Raw genomic sequence first — 22,512 nt, 5'->3', positions numbered from 1 at the left:
GGAGAAGACAGCCAGCGCCGCCGCTGCCGCTTCTTCCCGGGCCCGGGTGTCGGCCCCGCCCCGGGCCCCGGCTCCGGCCCGGTGTCCAGCCCCGCCATGAAGTGTCACTACGAGGCACTGGGGGTGCGGCGCGACGCCAGCGAGGAGGAGCTCAAGAAGGCCTATCGGAAGCTGGCCCTGAGGTGGCACCCGGGTAGGTGACCGGCGGGCGGGGAGCCTCCCCGTGGCTCGCGAGACCCCGGCCGGGTCGATCCCGCCAGCCGCCGGGCCTGGCGGGGCTAACACGGTAGGGACAGCGCGGCCCTGCCCGCACCGCCGAGGAGAGGCGGACTCGGCGTGCAGCCGCCTCCGACTCCTGCGGCCGGCTGCCGGCCCCTCACGCCGTCCGGCCGGGGTCTGGTTTTTAAACAGGCCCGCTCGCGCCCGCTTTCAGAGTTCCCAGGCTCCCGGAGACCCGGCTCCGCACAGGACACGAGTTTTCCCCGGCGCGTTCTAATTAGGAAGACTGTCCAGAGGACTGGGCTAGGTTACTTAGGAGTTTGCTTCCCCGGGATGGTTTCTGTTGCTGTAAAACGGGTCTGCATGACTTTGACGAAACTTAGTAGTTGAACCCCGTCTGTTTGAGATTCCTGAGGCTCTCTTCCGCCTCTCTGGGTACTGGGAATTCAAGCCAGCGCCGCGCACCTGCTGGCAAGCACTCCGCCATCCAGGACACTCGCCCCTGTTTTTAACGAATCGTTTTGAGATGGGGTCTCGCTATGTTGCCAAGGCAGCCTTTGAGCATGTGATCTTCCAGCCTCACCTTCACAAGTAATTGGGATTATTGTTCATTGCCACCAGGCTTGGGTTATTTCACGTGAAAGAAATAGTCACGGTAGATAAGTCCAAAGAAAATGTAGAAATGGCAGAAAAACATTGACATAGAGTAATGGCTAATGTTTTTTTTTTTTTTTTTTTTGTGACAAGGTTTCTCTGTATAGCCCTGGCTGTCCTGGAACTCACTCTGTAGACCAGGCTAGCCTCGAACTCAGAAATCCGCCTGCCTCTGCCTCCCAAGTGCTGGGATTAAAGGCGTGCCCCACCACCGTCCGGCATGGCTAATTATCACTAGAAGGTGAGTTAGGAATTGGAAGGAAGTTAGGAGTGCCTTGATTGTCAGAATGGGAAAGGGCAAGACAGAGAATTAATTCTAAGGGCAGATACATTTGCTTTGCTAGGGGAACAAGGCAGGAGAAGTCTCTGTCATGGTTGGACATGCATTCTGGGGAGACACAGGAAAGAAAACAGGCAGTTTGAATCCTAGAAGCGAATGTCTGCGTGAGGGCGGATTGAACTGTTGATGAGTCCTTGCCTGGCCAGCTTTGTGTCTGTGGATGAGAGATGGGGAAAGCCACCTGGGAAATATGGCTGGGAAGGAACTTGTAGTGGAGACACAAAATGATAGGGTGGCAGCGTGCCTATTGGAGAGAGGAGGAAGGGAAGGAGCGTAAGAGAGAGGCTGGCATAACCAACCAAGTAGGAGCAGGCCAGGAGGGATGTGCAGAAGTCTAGAGTAGGATTTTAGCCTAAGAGCTTAGAGCTTTGGTAGACCGTAGAAGAACTGGAAACAGCAGCGTCGTAAATGCCAGTTTTTCAAGTTTCTCTCTGGTTGTAATGGGAGAGTGTGTTTCAGGGAGGGAGGCCAGCCTGGAGATGAGGCCAGGAGTACCATAGTGGAAATACTGAGCAAGATGCTAGTTTCTCAGTGCTTGAGAGGAGTGGCTCGAAGACAAGAGCACAGAGAGAGGGAGGAGATAGTGAAACAGTGGTGGTAGAGGAGACCACTAGAAGGAACAGTGATAAAGGGTCAGTGAGCAGGCACAGGCCCGCATCACCACGGGGCTGCCGTAGGTAGGAGTGCTGCTGTATCAAGAGGAGTAGAGACCTGTGAAGAAGTGGTGCCTTCTCAGAGCAAGCTTTTGCAAGGGGCAGCCCAACGAATCTTCAGAAGGCATCCTAAGAAGGTTTAGGAGGTAACAGCAGAGTATGGGCTTGTGTCAAGAGAAAACCACAGAGAATAGTGCAAGGATGGGCGCCTGGTAAACTTCAGAGACTGTGACACCTGTGCCAAAATGTAGACTCCTTTATTGCTTGTTTGTTAGACTCTGGCTGTTAGTTCGACAACCATCTAGCTCAGATAAACTTATGTAAAGTGAAAGCCATGTGACCGATTGAAAACATTATTTAAGAGAAAAGTTCCACTCAGAAGTTATATCTTGTTACTAGATGGTATATGCATGGGTTTTATGTGTTTAAAAACTTTCTACAAACTTCTTTGGGGAAGGAATGGGAAGAAGTTGGACTAGGTGCAGTACTGATAAAAAGGAACACACACACACTAGTCACGGGAGAATGAATGTGTAAAGACAAGGGTTTGTGCTAGTTGCCTTTTAAGTAAGATTTTTTTTGTTGTTGTTTTGTTTTTTGTTTTCGAGACAGGGTTTCTCTGTGTAGCCCTGGCTGTCCTGGAACTCACTCTGTAGACCAGGCTGGCCTCGAACTCAGAAATCCGCCTGCCTCTGCCTCCCTAGTGCTGGGATTAAAGGCGTGTGCCACCACCACCTGGCTTTAAGTAAGATTCTTTTTTGTTTGTTTGTTTGTTTGTTTGTTTTGTTTTTCGAGACAGGGTTTCTCTGTGTAGCCCTGGCTGTCCTGGAACTCACTCTGTAGACCAGGCTGGCCTCGAACTCAGAGATCCGCCTGCCTCTTCCTCCCGAGTGCTGGGATTAAAGGCGTGCGCCACCACTGCCTGGCTTTTAAGTAAGATTCTTAAAACCCACTGTAGAATACTTTCATAGATTTTATTAACTTAGTCATGTGGTTACACCTAAACTTTAATGGTGAAGAACAGAAAAGAAGTACATTTGGGGTATGAATTTGTCCGATACAGTTCTTGTAATTGGGAGCTAAAGCTGGAGGAGGAAACAGCAGGTGGGTTAAGGGTACACTGTAACAAGGACCACCCAGGCCCACACCTTTTCCCAGGAGAGCAGTGGTTTTCCAGGAAGCATCACTTGGTAAACTTCTCTTTGCATCTTATTTCAGTTACTTTTCTATTGCTGTGATAACATGCTGCGACCAAGGCAACTTATCGAAAAAAGAGTTCTATCCTGTGTATGGTGGCTGAGTAGAAGGTGGCAGGTGTCTGGAGCAGCAGCTAAGAGCTTTAGATCTGCAAGTAGGGGGCAGAGAGAGCTAACTCAAAATGGTCTTAGTCTTCAAGTAATACGTCTCCAACAGGGCCACACCTCCTAATCCTTCCCAAACAATTCCACCAACTGGGACCAAATATTCAAACATTTGAGCCCGTGGGGGGGGGCATTCTCAGTCAGAACACAGTTGATTGGCTAATGCTGTCTTCAAGTGGGTGCACTCTGAAAGGGGCATTAGGATTATGTTGTTTCACTCCTCATGGACAGTGAGGTATACACAAAGCTATAGATAGCAGTTGGAAATTATTTTTCGTTAATGTAAGACTACTTTTAGTTTTACAGGATAAAAGAGTCGTGGCAAACTGCTACGCTTGGAAAAATATTAGTGTTAGGTATTTGGCAGAAAGCCACTCCTATGGCTTGGGATCGGGTGCTGCTGACAAATGAGAGGAGGCACAGTGCCCTCTGCAGCCATGGAGACAAATAGTCAGCTGCATGGCTGTTTGGACAAACACATTCTGTCATATCTTAAACTCTGAGAAGACAAGTATTGAGTAGTGGTAGCTTAAAGAACTTGATGTGTTCCATGTTAGATTCAAACATTTAATTTATGTATGTATTATCCACTTATGATGGGACAAAATTATCAAAGCCTTAGGGTTTAAAACAGCAAACAAAAACTGGTGTATATCAGTTCATTATGCAGATTCCGAGGGTTCTGAAGCATAGAATGTGGGAGTGGCTTAGCTTATAGCTTCTGCTAAGGCTGTCTCAGGTTGGGAGGACCTGCTTCCAGCCTCATGGACATGATTGTGGGCTGGTCTTCATTTGTTCCCTCCTACCCTCTGTGCTTCATCCCTTGAAGCTATTTGAATTCTTCACACTGTCACACGAGTATTCCTGGAGACGGCAAGAGCCCACAATGAGGTCTGCTGCCCAGTCCAGTCTCATCTCATCTCATCCCCTACCTTGCTTTCCTCCTGCATCTGCTGTTGGTCATTCCAGTACTACTGAAGGGGGACTTAAACACGAATGAAGCAGGTCAGTGCTGCTGCATTTGCAGGCAAAGTTGCTTTTGAGTTTTGTAGTTAAGGAAGCATAACTTATAAAAGAATAATTAGCACGTGTGTGCAAAAAAAAAAAAGGTGCACATGTGGAGGTAAGAGGTCAAATGGTAGCCGTGGATTCTTTCTTTCCTACCATGTGGGTCTCAGTGATTGAACTCAGGCTGTCCAGCTTGATGGGCAGTGTCTTTATCCTTTATTGTACCACGTTGGCAGCCCCTACTATTTAAAATTTATATATATATTTTGATACACATATTGATACAGCGTTTAACTATGTAGCCTTTACTGGCCTGGAACTAGCTAGATTAAGCTGGTCTTTGAACTCTGAGATTCGGTTGCATGTGCTGTCCAAGTGCTGAAGTTAAAAACCTGCACACCATGCCAAGCTTATTCAAAAGAAAAGTATATTGTATATGTATTTATATATACATATATATGTATACACACACATAAGTACACATATACATACACACATATACACACCCCTATATACACATACATATCTGTATACATGTAGGTATATGGCCTACTCCAGGTATTTCATGGAGGGTACATGAGACGATGTGTAGGCTAGAGGAAGATCAGCTGACAAGATCTAGCTTTTCACTCTGCCATACAGGTTCCAGAACTGAGTTCAGGCTTGAGAACAAGCTCCTTTCCCCACTTCGCCATTTTGATGGCCTATGCGTCTACTTTTTTCGTGACTACATTTCTGTGACTTTATCTTACTTAACAGATAAAAATCTGGATAATGCCGCAGAAGCAGCTGAGCAGTTTAAATTAATCCAAGCTGCATATGATGTCTTAAGTGACCCTCAGGAAAGAGCGTGGTAAGTATTGTGTTGCCTCTTTTATCTGTGTTTAATTTGTTAGCAGGAATGGTCAGTATGAGGTCGTTGGTTTCTTAACAATTTAACACACTGAGTGGTTGGGAGTGCTCTGAAGCATCTGTCACCTCTTCGTTATGTAAAGTGCAGTATGTGGGCAGGAAGGAACTTAGGGGATGATTATTCCAACTGTCTGGTGTTATCCATGAAACAAGTCTGGTGATGTTACATAGCTTTAACTCAGATGCTGCGAGTGGTTTCTCACTGAGTGGGGTTCCTTTAGTGTATGACAAGTTAATTGTTACACAGGAAGGAAGTTTATTTTCATAGCAATTCTTACTTTAATTATTTTAATGTAAGAATTACAATACATTTCTGTAGAGTACTTGAATAAATTTTACTGTACAAATAGGTCCTTTTAACAAAGATGAGCTCATAATACAGTTTCGTTTTGTAATAAGAATTTGTATGTTTGTGGTTCTGAATTTTCAAGTGACTAGGTTTTGAATTCAGACTGTAATAGAAATCCTGCTCCTAACAAGGTGCTGCCATGAAAGTCATCTGCTGAAACTCTGTACTGCACACTGACTATCAACAGAGAAAGGGTTAAAAGGAAATTTTGTACAGATTCTCTTAAACCTCATAGAGAGCTTAAACTTCTCTATAAGGACTTTGAAATTCTGAACTAAAGCCAGATGTATGCACATGCCTGTTGTCTCTGCGTATGGTCCCTGTCCTCAAAACAGTCACCTAGGCCATGTAGTGAGGGAGTTTCAAGCCACTTTGGGCTATATAGGGAGATTCTCTCTCCAAAAACCAAACAAAGCCATTTGCCTTCTTAAAAGGCAGTATTGATATCCCATGTAGTAGGGGTGACCTGACTTAGAATTCTGTTCTTGCTACTTACAGACTTTATGATGATGAACAACCAGTATTAATATTATTGAGCTTTAGTTTCCTGCTGTATCAAGCAAGGATAATAAATACTATTACAGACCTTTTATGAAGAGCAAATTAGAGTGAGTGTGTTTCCTAGCTGAAGTTTTTATAAATACAAATAAGTTTTCCAGGTGAGTGATGGTAGATTCCCAGGTCATAAATATATACTTATGGACCATATTATGTTCAATACTGTACCATTTAGTGGTTCTCTTTCCTACGGATTTCAGCTACCTGTTGAGGGAGAGTCTAGAATTCCTAGTTTATAGGGGCTGCTATTATATATGGCATTAGAAGTTGCAGGCATGATTTTAGTCTTTAGTCCTGAAAGACTTCCAAGTCTTATACTTGTCAGATTTCTTTAAAGCCGTGAAGTTATGAGTTGCACATGTTGAGACATACACTGTTATGTTGACTGCTTGAGAAGGACAGAGGCCGTGTGAAGTTTTATGTAATTGTATTTAGATAAGTCCTTATTGTCCAGCTCCTTTCACTTTTGAATTTTTTTAGGTATGATAACCATAGAGAGGCCTTACTTAAAGGAGGGCTTGATGGAGAATATCAAGACGACAGCTTAGATCTGCTTCATTACTTCACAGTTACCTGTTATTCTGGTTATGGGGACGATGAAAAGGTAAGATAGGAAGACTTCTACTTTCTCCTCAAGTGGTTAAGTAGGACTCAAATGTGGAGCTGTCTCAAAATTATATAGGAAGTGAACGCACATCTGTTCCTGTTTAAGCTGTGGTACGTGTGGATGAAGGGCACGTGTGGATGAAGGACACTTGAGGTAGAGGGCTGGGACTTGTACTGCCTCAGCACGAAATCCTGTTTTCTGAGTTTGCTTTATTTTGTTTTAGGGTTTCTATGCAGTGTATCGTGATGTCTTTGAGCTGATTGCAAAAGAAGAACTGGAGTGTATGTCAGAGGGAGATGTTGAGGATTTTCCAACCTTTGGCGACTCCCAGAGCGACTATGACACGGTAAAAGAAAAGCTACTTTGCATCTCACTCTCCTGGGCTTCTCTCTCAGGGTTTTCTTTTCTTTTCTTTTTTTTTTTTTTTTGTTTTTCGAGACAGGGTTTCTCTGGGTAGCCCTGGGTGTCCTGGAACTTACTCTGTAGACTAGGCTGGCCTCAAACTCAGAAATCCGACTGCCTCTGCCTCCCAAGTGCTGGGATTAAAGGCGTGCACCACCACCGCCTGGTGACTCTCAGGGTTTTCAAGATGTACAAGAAATCATCTTTTGTCCCCTGACCTGTCTTTCTCCCTCACTTTGGCTGGAGCTTCTACCTGGCTCGTAGTACTGAATTGTTCTCTTTGTGGTTATAGTAGTGTCTTTCTAGTCAGCGAGACTATTTTTCTTTTCTAAATCTGCTTAGGAGAATGAATGTCTCTTCCTGGAAAGTCTTTAAGAGAACTGTCTATCTGGTCCAGTGATGTTAGTGTCTGAGGGTCTAGAGTTGTGATTTAGTGGTAGAACATTCACAAAGGCTTAGGTTCAGTCCCTAGCACTGCAAAATTTTAAAAAACAAACAAACAAAAAAAACCACACACAACAGAAGTAGTCTTAGATACATGAAAAAAAAGCTACAAGATATATTATTCCTTAATATTTTCTGCCTTTTTAAATTTAAGTAAAAACAAAATAATTTTACCCATTTTCTTTGACACTAGGTGGTACACCCTTTCTACGCTTACTGGCAGAGTTTCTGCACACAAAAGAATTTTGCCTGGAAGGAAGAGTATGATACTCGGCAAGCCTCGAACCGCTGGGAAAAACGAGCGATGGAAAAAGAAAACAAAAAAATCCGAGACAAAGCAAGGAAAGAGAAAAATGAACTGGTGCGCCAGCTCGTAGCCTTCATTCGTAAACGAGATAAGAGAGTGCAGGCACATCGGAAGCTCGTGGAGGAGCAGAATGCAGAGAAGGCGAGGAAGGCAGAGGAGATGAGGAGGCAGCAGAAGTTGAAGCAAGCCAAGTATGCAATCTGGAACGATCCTCTCTGCTGACGTGGGTCTGTGTGGTTGTCAGTAGGGTGGCCAGCATGGTAGAGCCTGTCCAAAGAGAGCCATCATGAAGCTTCTGTGCTAAGTCTGGTTATTATCCTGGCTTACAGATTACAACAGTTTTTCTTCTTTTTAAAATCTCTGAATTCTGGCATTGTTTCTTCACCTACTATGTTTTTTCACCTACTGTGTAAACATCTAGGTTTTTGTTTACATATTTTCCTTCAGAGGCTCTTTATACTTGAGATCTTTTATCTCTACTAAAGTTTGTTAGCAGCTAGTGTTACTTGAATTCTTACTCTGTGGAACAGTCTGTTCAAATCTTTTCTGCTTTCTCTTGTGAGGAAATGAGGCATTGTAGCTGGTAAGTCACAGCTGGGAATAGAGTTCAAGAAGTCTAACCCAAAGCCCTGCTCTTTAAAAAATATTTTTTTAACTTTAAACAATTCATTTTGTATGTCTGGGACACTCAAGTGGAGAGGGCAGCTTGCATAGACCAGTTCTTTCCTTTATGTGGGTTTCAGATTCTCAGGCCTGACAGCAAGTTTATTCTCCTGCTGAGCCATCTCCCAAACCGCAGAGTCCTGCTATTAGCTCCCATGCAGTATCTTCTGGTTTTGATACTTACCACGTAAAGTCACCTGAAGACTTTGACTGGGCTGCTGAGGGTTATATTTCAAGTCCTATTACTTAGTAGAGCAATTAAAACCAGATAGGTCCCAGTGACTTTGCACCAATCCTAGCTGAGGATGGGTGGTTGGTTTCCTCTCATTGGCAGCATCAGGGGTATTCTCACTAGGGCTAGTTTATAGCTTTACAGAACTATGCTTTCCAGTGGATTTGAGACTCTGCTGTGTGTCTAGGCTGGCAGAGCAGTACAGAGAGCAGAGCTGGATGACTATGGCCAATTTGGAGAAGGAGCTCCAGGAGATGGAAGCGAGGTACGAAAAGGAGTTTGGAGATGGATCAGATGAAAATGAAGAGGAGGAGCAGGAGCCCAAAGACGGATTAGATGGTAATGTTTCTTGTTAGATTAAGTAATTTTGGAAAGTAAGTGTTATTGTGTGTACTTAATATGCCTACAGTGGCCCAAGCGTAAGAAGCAGAGAACGAAAGAGCAAATGAAAACCCGAGAGCATCTGACTTGTCCTTAATGGTACAGGGCCACAGTCCTGTTTTCTAGGTCGAATTCTAACAGGCACTTAAAGAACATTTTGCTTGCTGTTTGTTTTTCCAGATAGGTTTTTCCTGTATAGACCTGGCTGTCCTGGAACTAGGTCTGTAGGCCAGCTGGCCTCAAACTCAGGGATCTGCCTGTTTCTGCCTCTGGAGTCCTGGGGTTAAAGGTGTGCGCCACCGCACCCGGCAGGTTTTAATATCTATTTAGTACAGTAGCTGTTGCATAGGAGTATGTATGTTATATGTGTCTTGTTCCTCCCACGTACGACTTAGGGAAGAAGACCCTTTTCTCTACTTACATTGTTAGAGTGCAGACACTGAGTATGTATTTTAACAGGGTTAGGCCTTTGAGCACTGATGACCTATGATCCTGATTTTCTCATGATTACTAGTTCTTCCATCCACATAACTGATCTGAATAGAGTTCCCTAATTTTACTTATTTACAAACTGTAGATTTCCAGACAAGTAACTCAGATGACGTCTTTTTTTTTTTCCAAAATGGTTTGAGTATGAATGGTTAATGAGTCAAGTAGTATGTGCATTGAAAAGTATAGAACACTCTATAAATGTGAAATGATCTAATTACATTTCTATAATTTATGAAGTCCTTTTACATATAAGACCTTGCCTGGTCTTCAGATAATATTCCTTAAGTGGAGATTTTGCTAAGGAAATTATCTTCGTTTAACTGATGAGAAAAGTAGGAGTCTGAAATTGTGGGATATGTCTGAGAACATATGAGTACTTTTAAAATCCAGAGTTTTCTTTTTCTTTTTTTAAATTACTTTTTTTTTTTTTTTAAGTTTAGTCTTGCTCCCCTCCCTTTCTGCCTTCCCACAGTTCATCATCTCATTCTTCTCCAAGAGGATGCCGCTGCCCCACCAGGCTTCCTCACTCCCTGGGTCCTCAAGTCTCTCGAGGGCTAGATGCATCTTCTTCTTTCACTGAGCCTAGACCAGGCAGTCCTCTGCTGTCAGGCGGCTCGAACCAGTTCATATATGCTGCCTGGTTGGTGGCTCAGTGTCTAAGAGATCTCAGTGGTTCAGGTTAGTTGAGACTGTTGGTCTTCCAGTGGGGTAGCCCTCCTCAGTTTCTTCCAGCTTTTCCCTAATTCAAGCTGACTTCAGTCCATTGGTTGTGTATAAGTATCTGTGTCTGTCTCAGTCAACTCCTTGTTGGTCTCTCAGAGGACAACCATGCTAGGCTCCTGTCCACAGCATCAGTAATAGTATCAGGCCTTGGCGCTTCCCCTTGAGATGGATCCCAAGTTGGGTTGGTCATTGGACTGTCTTTCCCTCAGTCTCTTCTCCATTTTTGTCCTTGGTGTTCTTTTAGACAGGAATAATTCTGGGTCAGAATTTTTGACTGTGGGATGGCAACCCCATCTCTCCACTTGATGCCCTGTCTTTCTACTAGATGTGGACTCTGCAAGCCCTCAGAGCTTCTCTCTTGTCCCCTCCCCCCAGTACCTGATCTTGTTCCCTTTTTCACCTCCTCCTCCCTCTCTCACCCAGGTCCTCCCTCTCTCTCCTGTGATTGTTTTTCTTCTCCCTCCCAAGTGGGATTGAAGCATCCTCACTTGGGCCCTTCTTCTTGTTAACCTTCTTGAGTTCTGTGGATTGTATCCTAGGTATTCTGTACTTTTTTTTGGCTAATATCCACTTACTAGTGAGTACATACATGCATGTCCTTTGGGGTCTGAGTTACCTCACTCAGGATGATATTTTCTAGTTCCATTTGCCTGCAAAACTCATGATGTCTTTGTTCTTAATAGCTGAATAGTATTCCATTGTGTAAGTGAACCATATTTTCTGTATCCATTCTTCTGTTGTGGGATATCTAGGTTGTTCCCCATATCTATTCAATATAGTGCCTGAAGCTCTAGCTAGAGCAATAAGACAAAAAGAGATCAAGGGGATACAAAGATTAAGGGAATTGGAATTGGCAGAGAAGAAGTCAAGGTATCGCTATTTTCAGATGATATGATAGTATGCATGAGCAACCCCAGAAATTGTACCAGAGACTTCTAGAGCTGATAAAAAAACTTTAGCAAAGTGGCTAGATATAACTCAAACAAATCAGTAGCCTTCATTTATACAAATAGTAAATGGGCTGAGAAAGAAAATAGGGAAACAACAGTCTTTACAATAGTAACAAATAATATATCTTGGTGTAACTCTAACCAAGCAAGAGAAAGACATATATGACAATAACTTCAAGTCTCTCAAGAAAGGCATTGAAGGAGATCTCAGAAGATGGAAAGATCTCCCATGTTCATGGATTGGTAGGATTAACAAAGTAAAAATGACCATCCTACCAAAAGCAATCTACAGATTCAATGCAATCCCCATCAAAATTCCAACACAATTCTTCAAAGATATGGAAAGAGCAAGTCTCAATTTCATATGGAAAAACAAAAAACCGAGGATAGCAAAAAGAATTTTTAACAATAGAAGAACTTCTGGGGGAATCACCATCCCTGACCTCAAGCTATACTACAAAGCAATAGTGATAAAAACTGCATGGTATTGGTTCAGAAACAGGTCAATCAATAGAATAGAATTGAAGACCCAGAAATAAACCCACATACTTAGGGACACTTGACCTTTGACAAAGAAGCCAAAAGTATACAATGGACAAAAGAGAGCATCTTTAATAAATGGCAGTCTGTATGTAGAAGAAAGATTTTCGTGCTTTAAAGCCAGAACTTTTGTTAACTGTTTGATGTATTAACGATGATTCGATGCACGGGAAGTGTTGGAAGTTGATGTGCAGTTAAGAAATGTCGTGACATCGTGGCCCTCCCTTATGTCTCCAATTTACTTTTGCACTTTGAGTGACTTTCAGTCAACTATGGTCTGAGCATGTTAAATGGAATAATTCAGAAATAATTCAAAAGTCTTCTACATTTTAAATTCTGCCTTGGCCTGTATAATGTGATGAAATCTTGCACTGTCCCATTCTAACTCTGTGTAGAGTGTCTGCACAGTACACAGCTCCCTAGTCCCTGAGTAGGTCTTCCTCACTAGCCAAGTAGATGTCAGCTCATTTGTGATGGTTTCATAGAACTTGTAGTCATAGAACTTCTGTGTAATGATGGCCCCCACACATGAGTATGGATGCTGACATGGAATATGCCAGAGAGAAGCTATACAGTGCTTCCTTTAAATGGGAGGAAAGGGGGAAGGTTATCTGCAGGGGTTGCTGAGGTATCTAGGAAGAATGACGGTCATGAGAAATTGAGGAAAACCATGCCTGTTTTGCTGACAGGCTTCAATGGTAATGCTGTAGCTCTGTACACATTTTATGAGTATGGAGTTGAAGTGGAACAGGCAATAATTATTTCGTTCTGTACTATCTAAGGTTTTAGGCATCCTTTATTAAGGGATTTGCTGAAGTTAGCATTGCCCAAAGGACATAGGATGTGTACTTTGGCTATTAATAATTTGAGTCAGATTGTCTTTCAAAATCATATTTCTATCTGGAAAGAACCAAAATGTGGAATATGAGACATTGTGGCATCCTTATTAATATAAATCTGAAATAATCATTTTACTTATTTTTTCAAAAGTAGAAATTTAAGTCTGTTGAGAGTCCCACTTAAGGTTTGTCCCTTAGAGCCTATAGATGGTGTTGACAGCAGTTGCTTTGCTGTAATAAGCCTCAGTTTATAATAGAAAGTTCTGCAAAGACAGTAGCTGTTTCTGAGCTCGTGGTGATGTGAGGGCACTATAAACTAAGCTGGAGTGTTGGGGTAGCTTCATGCATGTGTGCTTGAAGCGCGTCTCTCTGAAGAAGATTGAAAAAGAACTTAAGGTAAAGGCATGGCAGTGGTGCTTAATGGTTTTAGGATTTTTCTGACACGTCTGAACAAATTTAAGAAAATAACTTGAAGGATGAGGTGAGTAATTTGAATTCTTCTTTCAAACACAGTGATGCTCAAAAGGGACAACTCCAATACCAATAGCATTTTTTTTTTTTAAAAGATTTATTTATTTATTTTATTTATGAATAGTACACTGTAGCTGTCTTCAGATACACCAGAAGAGGTCATCCAATCTCATTACGGATGGTTTTGAGCCACCATGTGGTTGCTGGGATTTGAACTCAGGACCTCTGGAAGAACAGTCAGTGCTGTTAACCGCTGAGCCATCTCTCCAGCCCAGCATTTTTTTTGTAAAGGATAAAAAAGTTATTTCTAAGTTGTGTGCATCCTGAATTCCATCCTAAGGATGCATGCTTTGTTAACACTTGAGCTTCTTCCCACAGGTAAGGACAGTGATGAGGCTGAGGAGGCCGAGCTTTACGATGACCTGTACTGCCCCGCTTGTGACAAGTCCTTTAAGACAGAAAAGGCGTAAGTTCTGGCTTTGAACTTTCCTTCTGCTTCCAGGCATGGTGTTGAGGAGAATATGGTTGGCGCAGTTTGATCAACAGTACCCAACCCTCTGGGTTTTTGTTTGGTACAATAAGAAGAGTGATTTGTGCTTTTAAGCCTGTTGTAGCCATTAACATATTTCAATATTCCTGTGTGCTATTTGCAGAAATTCATCTATGATAAATCATGGTTGGCACAGGTGAGGGAGAAATGAGACCAGATCTCATCTCTGCACTGCTGGAGTGAAACTCACCTCCACATGGGCACCACTGTAGAGGAAGGAAGAGCATGGGAGTATGACAGCCAAGTCACTAGGGAAAAGAAGCAAAGCTCCTGCAGTCAAGAAGAAAGGGCAAAGATGAGAATGGGGCTGTGGGAGTCAGAAGAGAAGGTACCAGATAAACAAAGGAAAGGTGCCGGGTAGGAAGAGAGGCAGGAGAGGTAGAAACAAGAACACAAAGGCAACAGGCAGAGAGGTTTTTAAGTTTGTTTTTATTTTGGAAATAATTATACCTAGAGAAAAGTTAGAAGAATAGCATATGATGCACTTCCTAGCTCCTTGCTCACATAATGTTTGCATGCTTGTTTTGCTCTTTGCACATACATAGGTGTGTAAGCATGCGCAAGTGTACAGTTTTTTCCCTCAATAATTTGAAAATTACATATACAGTGCTTCTGTACATCTAAGTATCTCTTTATATAGTTTTTCAGTAGCAAAGAAATGTTATCACTTTAAGAGATTGTAACATTGATATGATACTTGTACCTAATTTATTGTTCGTATTCTAGTTTCACCAATGTATTCTTTAGTAGTATACTCTATTTCCCCATTTTAGTAGAGAATCCACTCTGGGAGTCTATGACTAAGCTTAATGTGTTTAGCTTCCTTTAATCTGGAATGTGTTGTTTGTTTTTTCTTGATCTTGTTGTATCCTATTTACATCCTTTTTAAAAGAGTATTTCTGTTTCTGGGTTTGTCCCTTTATTTATGATTGAGTTGAGGTATGCAGTCCCCGGAGGCAGCAGTACAGCTGTGCTGTGTGTTCTGAGCATCCCATGTCTGTTGGCACTCAAAAGTACTTACTGGTGTTCAGCAGTTTGACCACTCAATCTAAGTGCTATCCAGTTTTGTGCTGTAGAGTTAGATTTTTTTTTTTTTTTTGCAGTGAATTCTCCTTAGAGACATTAAACATTTTTTGAGTGCCACATGTCAGAAAATTCAGCACCTGACTCCTTGTGAGGATATCAGTTAACATGAAGTGTATTTAAAATATTGCATAAAATGACCTTCCAGGAACATGTTCAAGACATACATGAAACAGGAATGAATGGCTTTTGTGCTTAGGATTAGATTCCAGCTTCAAAATACCTGACTGCATTTTAATAAATATTTCAAAATTGAAATCTAAACTCAGGTAGCAGGCATTTTGGAAAAGGGAAACCGACCTGTACCAGCCTTTATAGTGGTGATGGAACAATGCTATGTTTTCTGCTACTGAACTTAGACATATATTTCAGGGATTTATAATTTTCTCTTATCCTGTTCCTGTTCACATGTTTGCAGCTCTGTGAAGTAAGGATTCTGTCATGCCAGTTTCTTTGTCTTTTTAACATGTCCTTATCATTTTGACCAATTATTTTCCAACTCAAGACTCCTGGATTTCCCCAGAGGACTTTGGTCTAAGGAAAATTTTAGTAGAAAGGAACAAAATAAAGAAAAAGAAGATTTCAAAAATCTAAACAGAACACAAATTAAATGATGACAGAGGGTTGGTGTCCACATTTTTGTTACTGTTTCTGTGGTACTCAAGGCCAAACCCAAGGACTGTCTGCATGGTAGTCAGCCACTCTACCATGAGCTATATCCTGAGACTACAGCTTCACAGTTTAGTGTTGTTAGCCCTGGTTTGTAGAATGTCTTTGGTTTCCTGTATATCAAATAAGTTAATTCGGCCTGTGGAGTTTTGGGATACCTGTTTGAACTCACATTTAAGGTAGTAAGAAGGAGGTGAGAATACTCTGTTGAAAAAGCAAAAGGAAATGAACTATTCTTGTTCTTTGAAGCTTGACACCACCTCTTCTCTAGGCCTTCTTGCAATTAGGATGTTAAAGTTTCCAGAGATTCCTAGATGTCTGTCCTGTGGCTTGCAACATAGACAGATTAAGTAAATACTTAGTGATTAAAAGGAACCTGGCAAAGACTTTAAGTTTAGAACAGAAAAAAAAAAATCAAAATAAAAAAAAAATAGAGAATTTGGCAGGAAAATATGTTTAAATAAAAAGACAGTAATGTGGGGAATGCTGGTATTGGGGGGGAGGGGGGGAGAACTCCTTCATGGGTCTTCCTGGCAGTCCTGATAGTCTTCTGTTATTCTGTGTAGAATCCTAACACTTGGCAGGGCAGTGGTTACAGTCTTCCCATGGTGTACCTGGGCACGGGTGATTACCATAGTATAGCCACTCATACCAGATTGTTCTTTCAGCATGAAGAATCATGAGAAGTCAAAGAAGCATCGTGAAATGGTTGCCTTGTTAAAACAGCAGTTGGAGGAGGAGGAAGAACATTTTTCAGGAGCTCAAATGGATGAAAATTTATTGAATGCCAATTCTGAGGAAGAAATGGAAGATACACCAAAGCAGAAGTAATTCACAGTATTAAATGCCACTGACACTTTGGTCACATTAGAGATAGTATTTATGTGTGTTTTCTCCAGGAAGTTTGTTCCTCTAGACACCTTTGTTTGTGACTTCTTACCCTGCAGTTGTCTGCATCTCCTCTAGGTAGCAGGAGCCTTACAGGTTTAAATGGGGAGTAGAGACATTAGGCTGGCATTTTTATAGATTATGTTATAAATGTATTGACAGCACTTTCCTCCTTATGAGGTTGGTATGCTTATTACTGTTTGTCCAGTGTTTCTAAAATAGTAATGGGAGCATTCTTCTGTCATTTTAATGATGTATGAGATTATTATACATTTTTACCATTCCATTTCAGTATTTTTTATTTTTACTTAGTAAATCTTCACAAAGTCAAACACTTAACATTTTGATTTACATTTGCTCTTAGACTTTCTAAAAAACAGAAGAAAAAGAAACAGAAATCAGCACAGGTATGTTGAAAGTTTTTATTATACATCTAACTCCTACCATTAATACACTATAAATAATACAGTACCTGGTATAGATTTGACGTGTACTTGTTTACTTAATATACTCTGTAGTAAGGGGGAAGAGCTTCACTCATTTATAAATTAGTAAAATTTATAACTTTTAAAATTAGTATGTATGTGATGTGTGTATGTGTATGTGTATGGGTGCATATGCTTTTACATACACTTTTGGATGCCAGAGATATCTTCTTCAGTCACTTTCTGCCTTGTACCTTTAAGGCAGAATCTCTCACTGAACCTGAAGCCGTATTTTTCAAGTAGGTTGGAAGCCAGCAAGTCCTTGAGAGCCTCATTGCCACCCTGAAGTACTGGGCTTCCAGGCGCATGCACATAGACAATGCCCATTTTGTTCTGTGGTACGGGGGTCTGAACTCGGGACTTCAGCATGGGCTCATCACCCTCTGAACAGTCTCTTCAGTTCTAGAAAATTGTTCAAAAGGAAGTGAAATGTTTTCAGGATTTATTACATTTTCCTCCTTGTATGCCTGTAATTACATTGCATACTTGAAGTTTTTGGCATGTAGAACTCACCTGATAGGAATTAACTGAGTGCCATTATTCTTAAATTGGATATAGCTCATGATAGGGTTTTTCAGTCAAGATAACAATTACAATCTGGACATAGGAAAATCTGGGTGTGGGTCATTGTATATGTAAACTTAATTTATTTATCATGGAAGGTTTTAATCTTTGATTTTAAAGAATAATTTTGTTGTGTGCAACAGTCTCATTTAAAATGGATCAAAGACCTTATGTGGACCTGAATCAAAGACCTGAAATGTGGACTTCTCTGAGATTAGCTTTATTCTGAGAGAAACATGATAGAGACTCATATCTCCCTGCCACTTGTTTGAGTTAGTTCAAGAGGAAAAACGTGTATGTTAAGGAGAGTACACATGGGTGTGAATGTGCAAACATGACGAGTTGTCACTCAGAATAAAACAAAGTTGCGCTCTGTAACGTTTGCCAGACACCTTTGTTTGTGACTTCTTATTGCTTATCCTGACTGTAAAAGTAATGCTTCATTACAACCAAGGCATTCATCTTGGATTCTCCTATAGAGATCATTTAATTAAATTAATTAAGTTATATTAATTAAATTGTGACTGGGCTGTATGTATAATTTTTCCTTTCCTTTTTGCTAATGCATTGTCTTTTTTCACATTATTAAATGAATATCATTAGAAATATAGGTTAAATTTATTTCTCATATCCACATATTCACTTAACATTTTCTGTAATACCCCTGTAATGAGCATCAGGGGATTTGTAAATTTGCAAGTTTTAGAAACATATCACAACCCATTATATAGGGGCTGAGGAGACACTTTAGTTGGTAAAGCGCCTGCTACACAGTATGAAGACCTTAGTTTGGCTTCCCAACACTCATGTTAAAGAAAAATAAAAGCATGGTTGCATCTATCTGTAATCTGTAAGGGGAGGGCAGAGAGGAGCAGCTCCCTGGAGCTAGCAGGTAAGCCAGCCTAGCCCATCTGTGAGCATCAGGTTCAGTGAAAGACCCTGTCACAGAAAGTTAGAGGATGATCATAGAAGGCACCTGATGGCTGCTTTTGGCCTCTTCGTGTGCACATACACACACTACACATATATGTGCACACACATATGGAAATGAAGCTGTTACTATTAGATTGGTTTTCTTTAAGAAAAAAATGGGCTGGAGAGATGGCTCAGAGGTTAAGAGCACTGATTGTTAGTTTGGTTTTATAATGGCATCTATGTTCTCTAGAATTTTGATGACAGCTTCAATGAAAATGGAACTGAAGAAGGAGGAAAGATTGATCCAGAAGAGACTAAGTCAAATGAAGACAATGCCAAAGAATTAGAAAATAGGCCCCAAGAAAATGTCTGTATTACAGAGACTACAGACACCTGTGAGGATCCAAAAAGTGAAGCTAAAAGGTAAGGCAGAGTTTCTTTTGTTTCCTCATGACTAAGTAATTAATGGTAGGTCATAAGAGTGAGTCAAAGAACTTCCTCCCAGGCCTGAGTCAGGTGTGAACCGAAACTGAGTGTACATAGCCACACAGACACAAGCATGGATGTATGAAATGACATCGAGCTAACTATCACTATGGCAACAATAATATCACCATGGTCATTACTAGGGGAAGAGTCTAAGTGCATGGCCTATTCCATAATGATCCTCTGGGCTATTCACTGGACATAAGGACTGAGTCAGAGGTGGAGCTGTAGGTTGGGACTCTTCCTGTGTCTAGAGTTAAGTGTTTACTTTTCATGTGACTTCCCATGAATATTCACGTGGGAAGGATAAAAGACTGTTGGGTTCAGCAACCACTGATAATAGTTCAGTTTTCTTATTTTACTGATGTGAGAAGAGGACTCAGAGAATTCAACTGATTTCTTAACTGCTGAGGAATAGCAGGACTGGGGATGTCTCATGGCTCCATCTTGCCTTCCAACTTACTTTCCAACAGTGGCTTTGCTTTAGCCTGTCAGTGCTGCTCTTGTCGTGTATATAGAAGTGCTTCCTTCTACCATTCCTTAGCAGTTAAGAAATCAGGTGAACTCCCTTTCTTGTCAGTATAGCTCAAGCTGGTCTCAAACTTGTCCTCCTGCCTCAGTACCCTCACTTTGTTTCTAATGAAGTACACCATGCCTGCCTGTAATCTGAGCACATGTCACATGGCAGAGAGCAGATTATAGCTCAGAGAGGAAGGTGTTTGAGAGGGGTGTTCAAGATTCAAGCAGAGTATGAGGAGCCTGGCGTCAGTGACTGGTGCTGGGAGTTTTGGTTTTAAGGGCACTAGGAGAACATACCAGATTAGCAGAAGGATGTGATTTTTGTATTATTAATTTCTTTGCCAGCATATAAAACAATGAGTTTGTTCTATGACATTTTCATATATTGTATTTTATACTCACCCCAGATACCATTTTTAATAAAAGCAAATTTCTTAGTATATAGTGAATTAATTTTATGAAAAATGTACTATAATGTTTTTATTTTCATTTCACTGTGGAACTGTTAATGTTTGTTACAGACTTGATCAGGTTCAGAAAGTTGTTAGTTGGGCATGGTAGCTAACACCAGAAATCCTGGCCTTCAGGAGGTTGAGGAAGATGGTTATTATGAATTTGAGGGCAACCTAGTCTACATAGTAAGCTCCAGACTAGCCTGGGTATAGCGTGATACATGTTTTAAAAACTAAGTACTACAAAAAACAATAAGCTGGAGAAAAAACCAGTGAAGTTACTGTTATAGGGCACTCAATCTCATGGACTAGTGTGGTCAGCACTGAGTGTTCAGCACGTGTGAAGTGCTCCTACTTTTCAATAAAAATACGTATATAAGCACGTAAGAATGTTTTGAGGGCATCGATTTAGCTTTTGCTTTAAGTAAATTCTTTAGTTTTGTGCCAAATTTAATTTTTACTTCTCTGGTTGTTTTTTAAAGCTCTTTGTTGACATGTGAAAATTAACTAAATTAGTCATTAAAATGAATACATGAGCTTGACTCACACATTTAATCTTTTGAATATTTTTAGAAGCAGATGACAACTAGAAAAGATTTTTACTTTTGTATCATATAAAATAATTTATTTTCCAGTGTTCCTAAATCCAAAGGAAAGAAAACCAAAGATGTGAAAAAATCCGTCAAAGTACCTGCTGAACCGCAACCAGTGGTAGGTCAAACCATACTCACAGGCTCCACGGTGACCTTGTTCATGTCTTAACGGTGTTAGTCTGTATCGATGAGCTTTCCAAGAATGAACTAGAATTCATATGGAATGCTGTCTGTCTACCTAGTTACAAACATAAATTCTATAAAAATATATACGAATTGGAAATACTAGGTACTGGCAAAGTTGCTATTTCATTTTCTATAACTATAATCTAAGAAAGACCTTGGGGATAAGAGTTCTGTGTGTTAAGTTGTAAAGATCAGCCGTGAAGCACAGACTCTTGTAGTCTATGCAGTGAAAGCTGTTGACAGTCTGGGCCTTGAGAGTTCATAGTGCTTGTTCATTTATCTTCTGAGAACATCTGTGTTTTGGTAGCTGTCAGATTTACATTTCTTTGATGTTTAACCTTGGCAATAAATCATAAAACACTCTTATCAGCTTACTATGTGCTCTGATGTGCTTTCCCCCTTTCTCAGAATGATGTCCTCATCAGCTGTGCCACTTGCCACAGTGAATTTCCATCCCGGAATAAACTGTTTGATCATCTAAAGGCTACTGGTCATGCAAGAGCACCCTCAGCAGCAGCGTCTTTAAACAGTGGAACTAGTAGTCGGAACAAGAAAGAGAAGCGTAGAAATAGATAGGAATACTGTTCATTCTTTTTTTTTTTTTTAACTGTCTCTAGATCTGGAACCAAAAACTGAACTGAAACAATCTAGAGTTAAAATTTCAGTGATCTGCAATTCATTGCATTGTGGAAGATTATTTTTATCTTATAAAGACATTTTTGTTTAATATATATTTTTAAACATTTCACTAGTGATTGAATTCTACTTTGCCATCTGAATTCACTTGAATGTTTCATGACAGGTAAATATTATAAATGTGTATCTGGATTTCTCATGTGAACAGAAATGTACAGGGAAAATTAAATTATTTTGACACATACATGTGCCCTTCTGCTTCAGTGTTTTAATTCTAGAATGTCTTTATTTATTGTTATTTTCATTGTGTTTTGTGATTTCTCAAATATTCTGATCTCTTTTAAAAACATCACAGATGTCTTTTCACACTTGATACCATGACTCCAGTTCTGATATAAAATTCTGTATAAATGGCCAATATTCAGTTCCATGCTACTTTTTCCTTAAGTTCAGATAGAGCTAACTAACATACAGTTTGGTTCAAGAACAGTTTAGCTGTGTTGATGTAGTTGGATATACTAGTAATATTCATTGAGGAATGTTGAAATGGTGGCAGTGCAGGCATCTGGTTGACATCACTTCCCTTAGCCTGGTGACTCTGTGACCTGGTGGAACCGCACTTTGAATGACTTCTCACAGGAAAGTGCTCCTTCTGCCTCATCCCCACACTTGCTATTTTCATGGAGTTTTTGTTCTGCGTTCCCCCTCTTTAGTCATTGGGGAGGGGTAGACTTTCTTTTAGTCCTTTAGAAACAACCACCACCACAACAAAACCATGTAAATTCTTGCTATATAGCTCAGAATCCGACTGCTTCAGCCTCCCAAGTGCTAGAATAAGAAGCTTATGCCACCCTGCTTAGTTTTTTAAAAAAAATCTGTCTGTCGATCTTGCATGCTTTCTCCCTCTCCCTTCTTCCTTCCCTCTTTCCCTCCCTCCCTCCCTTTTCTTCTCTCTTTCTCTCTTTCTCTCTCTGTGTGTGTCTCTTTTTGAAACAGGATCTCACTGTGTAACCTGTGCTGACCCAGAACCTGCTGTGTAGATGAATCTAGCCTCTAGCTCACAGATCCTTGGGTCTTTGCCTCCTGTTGCAAGGAGTAAGTGCTACCATATCTAGCAAGCAGTTTTCTTAATGAAACATTTTTAGATAAAGGTGATATGTTTATTCTGTAGCACTGGTAAATGTTAAATACAGAGAATCATTGCTATGTCTGATCTACATCCAGAGAGCTGCAAGAGTAGATGAAATAGGCAGTTTTTAAAATTACTCTTGGGAGGACCTGTAAACTCATTAGCTTGGAATGTGTGCCTTCAGTCAGTGGAGTTATATCTGTTTTATTTATAAGTACTCAAATGAGTGGCTGTTCATTCATACGTAAGGTT

The 22,512-nt window shown here is 40.9% G+C and overlaps 1 protein-coding gene across 2 annotated transcripts; it reads left to right on the top strand.

Moving 5' to 3' along the window:
• The first annotated feature begins 6 nt into the window (after positions 1 to 6).
• Dnajc21 (DnaJ heat shock protein family (Hsp40) member C21) lies at positions 7 to 21,377 on the top strand. Of its 2 annotated transcripts, none has more exons than XM_028767670.1 (12): positions 7 to 193; positions 4,995 to 5,088; positions 6,535 to 6,658; positions 6,885 to 7,007; positions 7,701 to 8,005; positions 8,897 to 9,048; positions 13,484 to 13,571; positions 16,076 to 16,234; positions 16,660 to 16,702; positions 18,510 to 18,682; positions 20,352 to 20,427; positions 20,904 to 21,377. In XM_028767670.1, exons 1-12 carry the CDS (start codon positions 97 to 99, stop codon positions 21,069 to 21,071), a joined length of 1,602 nt encoding a protein of 533 aa, XP_028623503.1. In that variant the 5' UTR covers positions 7 to 96; the 3' UTR covers positions 21,072 to 21,377. The 2 variants fall into 2 exon arrangements, with proteins under 2 accessions (XP_028623503.1, XP_028623504.1); XM_028767671.1 differs by lacking the exon at positions 7 to 193 and adding an exon at positions 4,143 to 4,232.
• Positions 21,378 to 22,512: the final 1,135 nt, after the last annotated feature.

Source organism: Grammomys surdaster, unplaced genomic scaffold (assembly GCF_004785775.1).
Source record: "Grammomys surdaster isolate TR1022 unplaced genomic scaffold, NIH_TR_1.0 174, whole genome shotgun sequence".
In the NCBI taxonomy this organism is placed as follows: domain Eukaryota; kingdom Metazoa; phylum Chordata; class Mammalia; order Rodentia; family Muridae; genus Grammomys; species Grammomys surdaster.
The sequence above is the reverse complement of the archived record's forward strand: the minus strand, read 5'-3'. Positions and strand labels throughout refer to the sequence as shown.